Genomic DNA, 5,000 nt, shown 5'->3' on the forward strand with positions numbered 1-5,000 from the left:
GATGATGATGATGATGATGATGATGATGACTGACTCTTACACACTTTTATATATTCTATAGATTTTATTTAAACGTATCTTAAACGTTAAACTTCCTGGTCTAATCTCACTGTAGCAGAGATCACAGTGTGACCTTGTGCTGTCAGCGCCGCTGTAGCTCCACCTGTGGCTAAACTGTAATCTGGCAACAATGTGTCTGTTAAAGTGTAACGAAAGGTGTGCGCGTGTGTGCGTGTATGTGTGTGTGTGTGTGCGTGTGTGTGTGTGTGTGTGAGTGAGAAACATTGTTGGCTTTGATGTCGCGCTCATGACTCTTCAGTGACGAGACTTTCTGATCAATCAGTAGATTTTGTAACTTTAATTAGATTTGGTAACTTTAAGTAGATTTTGAAACTTTAAGTAGATTTTGTAACTTTAAGTAGATTTTGTAACTTTAAGTAGATTTTGAAACTTTAAGTAGATTTTGTAACTTTAAGTAGATTTGGTAACTTTAAGTAGATTTTGAAACTTCAAATAGATTTTGTAACTTTAAGTAGATTTTGAAACTTTAAGTAGATTTTGTAACTTTAAATAGATTTTGTAACTTTAAGTAGATTTTGAAACTTTAAGTAGATTTTGTAACTTTAAGTAGATTTTGTAACTTTAAGTAGATTTTGTAGATTTTGTAACTTTAAGAAGATTAATTAGATTTTGTAACTTTAAGTAGATTTGGTAACTTTAAGTAGATTTTGTAACTTTAAGTAGATTTGGTAACTTTAAGTAGATTTTGTATCTTTAAGTAGATTTTGTAGATTTTGTAACTTTAAGTAGATTAAGTAGATTTTGTAACTTTAAGTAGATTTTGTAACTTTAAGTAGATTTGGTAACTTAAAGTAGATTTTGTAACTTTAAGTAGATTTGGTAACTTTAAGTAGATTTTGAAACTTTAAATAGATTTTGTAACTTTAAGTAGATTTTGAAAATTTAAGTAGATTTTGTAACTTTAAGTAGATTTTGTAACTTTAAGTAGATTTTGTAGATTTTGTAACTTTAAGTAGATTAAGTAGGTTTTGTAACTTTAAGTAGATTTTGTAACTTTAAGTAGATTTGGTAACTTTAAGTAGATTTGGTAACTTTAAGTAGATTTTGTATCTTTAAGTAGATTTTGTAGATTGGTAACTTTAAGTAGATTTTGTAACAAAAATTTTGGAATTATAAGTCTGTTAAAGTGTAACAAAACTGTGTGTGTGTGTGTTTTCATTCAGTGTAATCTGAGAAGGATTATCACTGTATTCTGCAGATTTCATCCTAAAAAAAACTTTTCTTTAACTGAAGTTTGTTCACCGCTCGCTCTCCTGCACCAAAGTCCAGAGAGAAAAATATCAGTGATTTTATCTCTGAGTTTGTGTCACTGATGTGAATAAAAGAGAAGGATTTTAAAGACATATATCACTGACTGCTGTGTGTGTGTGGATTAGGATTAGGGCTTTAGTGTCTGTGTCAGTGCAAGATAAAAGATATTCTTCATTCTTGAGATAAAGCAGAGGTGGAACCTCCTCGTTGTCTCATGCAGGTTCTTCAAAATAAAAGCTCCGGTCTGACTGAAGTATGAGCGGCAGAAATGAAGCAGGGATTGAGAGAAAGGTATTTTAATCCCTGAAATATGACGTGAATATGACGTGACGGTGGATTATCTGAGTCAACCTGCTGTAGAACAACACATCAGCTTTATTTTGACCTTTATTCAACGTGACGTGAATCAAACCGTCTGTTTTACAAACTTTTCCTTTGTTTAGAAACTTGTGAAGGACTTTATTTGTGACTGCAGACACTTTCAGGTGTTTGCCAGTGTGAAGGACACACACACACACACACACATTCTTGTACTTGCTGCATTATGAGGACTGGGTAAAAGTGCTGAAAAAGTGAGGACCAGCATTTCCACTTTATAAATCAACACAATTACAAATATCTACTTCATGAATGACATCTATAAAGAACTACTGGTTGCAGTACCATGTGGTATGTATGGAATGTAAAGCCCCAGAGCAAAAAGGGCTGGAAAACTTTTTCGATTTTTTTAAATTTTTGGTCCAAAATTTGACAACAACGTCACACTATACTATGTCGTCCAAAAATTTGAAAAAAAAATTTGACCCAAAATTTTTGGTCCAAAATTTGACAACAACGTCATACTATGCTATGTCAACCAAAATTTAAAAAACATTTTGACCATATATTATGTTATGCAAAAGTTTAAAAAAGATTTGACAAAAAATTTTATGTCGACCAAAATTAAAAACAAAATTTGTTAAAAATTTGAAAAAAAAAATTGACACAAAATATTTGGTCCAAAATTTGACAAAACATCATACCAATTCGACCAAAATTAAAAACAAAATTTGTCAAAAAAAATTTGATCCAAAATTTGACAAAAAAACGTCATACTATACTTTGTCATGCAAAAGTTGAAAAAAAATTTGGACCAAAATTTTTTTACAAATTGAGTATAGCATGTTATAGCAACCTAAGGAAGTGATTTCAATGAAAACAAAGTGAGGACCGGCCAAAATGTCCTCACTCTGTAAAAATGACCTCACTTTGTTGGTTAAAAACCCTCACTGGTCCTCAGTATGCTACAAGAACAAGAACACACACACACACACACACACAGACAGACTGTTGTGATGACCCTGAACTTCTCTGTCAGATTAAACCTCAGTGTTTCATTAAATAAATCAAACCTCTCTTGTGTCACAGACAGAATCATCCAGACGTCCTGATGTCCGTCATGACTGCGACGCTGAAGCTCCTCCTCTTCCTGTCGCTGCTCGGTGAGTCTTTCCTGTTCATCTGTGTCTGAGCTTTAAGTTGATTTGATGTTTTGGTGATGATTGAACCCGACTTCCTGTTGTCAGCGTTGCTCTTTTCGTTCAACAAACAGACCGCTCCATTTCCACTGTAGGCTAACGCTAACGGCGCTAAAAGGAGCTAACGGAGCTAACTCAGCTAAATGGTAAACGGTGCCTGGACTCTGGTTGGACGCCGCGGCGCGCAAACATGACGTCACGTTACTCGCGTCTTTTTCCAGCCAGTGGTCAAGGAAGCGCGTCGCGTGTTAGCGCGTTAGCGTTTATATATATAATATAAAGTGCCGAGCACTAGTTAGGTTATAAAATAAAATCCTTAAAGGTCACATAGACCGGAAGTTCCAATTAAGGCTGTTTTTTAGTGTGTATCTGCGTCATTACCTTGTTTATGAAGCCCTGAAGGTTCTAAACAAACAGTTCAGCCACTGCTGAGAACGCTGTGTTTTATTGTAATCTCAGGCTCAGTGAGATCTCTGAAAAAACCCGGTCCGGTTACGACAACAGCGGTTCTCCTGAACAGCAGATCCTCCTGCTCCGGGCACTAGTCCGGGCACATCCACATAACGTCCGTTGTGGAGGTGTTTCACGAGCGACAGTGTCTTCTGACTCTGGGTCTGACTCCGGGTCAAAGGTCGTCAAAGGGACTGAGGCGGGGAGTCGTGAAGAAGCTATTTTTAAACACTGTTAAAACAATGTTTTGATAATGAGGAGCAGTGCATCCACCGTTCCAGAGGGGGGAGCTGTGCTTCTGAGAGCGGGTGTGCTGAATATGTCACTTCCGGGTACTGGCCAATCACAACACAGTCTGTCTTCTGGGTGAGAGTTGAGTCTCAAATATCGTGGCTGAGGAACAGCGTCAGAAAAGAGCATTTCTATCGGCTCGTTTACAGCAACTAGGAGGTTTTTGAGCATAAAAACAAGTTAATGTATGTAAATAAACCTCCATAACTAACATATATGTGCAACAGGACCACTCTATGTGAGCTTTAAATAATGACCGAAAACAGTAAAAATGCACGATTGCCTCTCGTTTGACAACATTTTAAGACAAACAAAAAATATTTGACATACATATAAGAAGCCCAGGTTTCATGTTTCACATGACGCTGAGTTGTGAGAACATTTTTGTGAAGTGGTATCAGAAGTGTCGACTGATGCGTTTTCCAACACCTGGAATGTTTTCTCTAATAAACAACACTTTCCTTCTCCGTCCCTACATTCCTGTCATAGTGCGAGCAGATGCCTCGGCGTGTGTTCACCTGCGACGCTGCCTTTGTGTGTGTGTGTGTGTGTGTGTGTGTGTGTGTGTGGTGTCTGTTTCATGGCCACGTGCTTCTGCTCTATAATCACACGCTGTAGTAAAGCAGCTGCTGTCAAACGGGGACCAAAACGTTCAATTTAGTCTGAGGTCAAAAGACGGCAAATCGGCGCAACAGGGGTTCAAAATCCTAAAAGAAAGAGTTTGGAAACAGTCTGACAGAAGCACAGTGAATACATACATATGTATGTATATATATATATATATATAAATTAAGTTTTTGAAAAAGTACATTTACTTTCCGTAAGAATTGTGTCTTTTGTTAATCTGTTTCGGGTTTTTTTTGTAAAAGTCTTTCACTGCCAGGCCACCGTACTGTGCTGTTAGAGGCTACATCATTAGCGTCATTAGCAGAAGACGATGAATGACATTTTAGTGAAAACCTGACTTTGGAGGATGATGTCATCACAAAGATCTCTGTGTTTATGAATGAAGTTCAGTCACAAATGTGACGTAAAGACATCAGAGAACATTCTCTCTGCTAATCTCTGCTCGTCAGGACAGGTTTATTCTCTGCCTCACACACATAGTGAGGAGCAACACTCTGCTCTGGTGTTAGCACTGTTAGCTCTGTGTGTTAGCACTCTTAGCTCTGTGTATTAGCTCTGGTGTTAGCTCTGTGTGTTAGCACTGTTAGCTCTGTGTGTTAGCACTCTTAGCTCTGTGTGTTAGCTCTGGTGTTAGCACTGTTAGCTCTGTGTGTTAGCTCTGGTGTTAGCTCTCTCTGGTGTGAGGTGAAACCATCGTCATCTTCAACACACACTGTTATTCTGCCTATGACAGAGTGAACACTCGCTCACTCATTCACACACTCGCTTACTCACTCGCTCACT

The 5,000-nt window shown here is 37.4% G+C and overlaps 1 protein-coding gene across 1 annotated transcript in view; it reads left to right on the top strand.

Annotated features, from left to right (window-relative positions):
* Positions 1-2,770: 2,770 nt before the first annotated feature.
* The window catches only part of lamb2l (laminin, beta 2-like), a gene marked incomplete at both ends in the record, with an annotated part of 51,727 nt that continues 49,497 nt past the window's right edge, over positions 2,771-5,000 (top strand). Inside the window, one exon of the mRNA XM_083894962.1 lies at positions 2,771-2,813. Within this exon, the coding sequence (XP_083751088.1) occupies positions 2,771-2,813 (43 nt within the window). The remainder of the gene's footprint in view (positions 2,814-5,000) is intronic.

Source organism: Microchirus variegatus (assembly GCF_963457635.1).
Source record: "Microchirus variegatus genome assembly, chromosome: 9".
NCBI lineage: Eukaryota > Metazoa > Chordata > Actinopteri > Pleuronectiformes > Soleidae > Microchirus > Microchirus variegatus.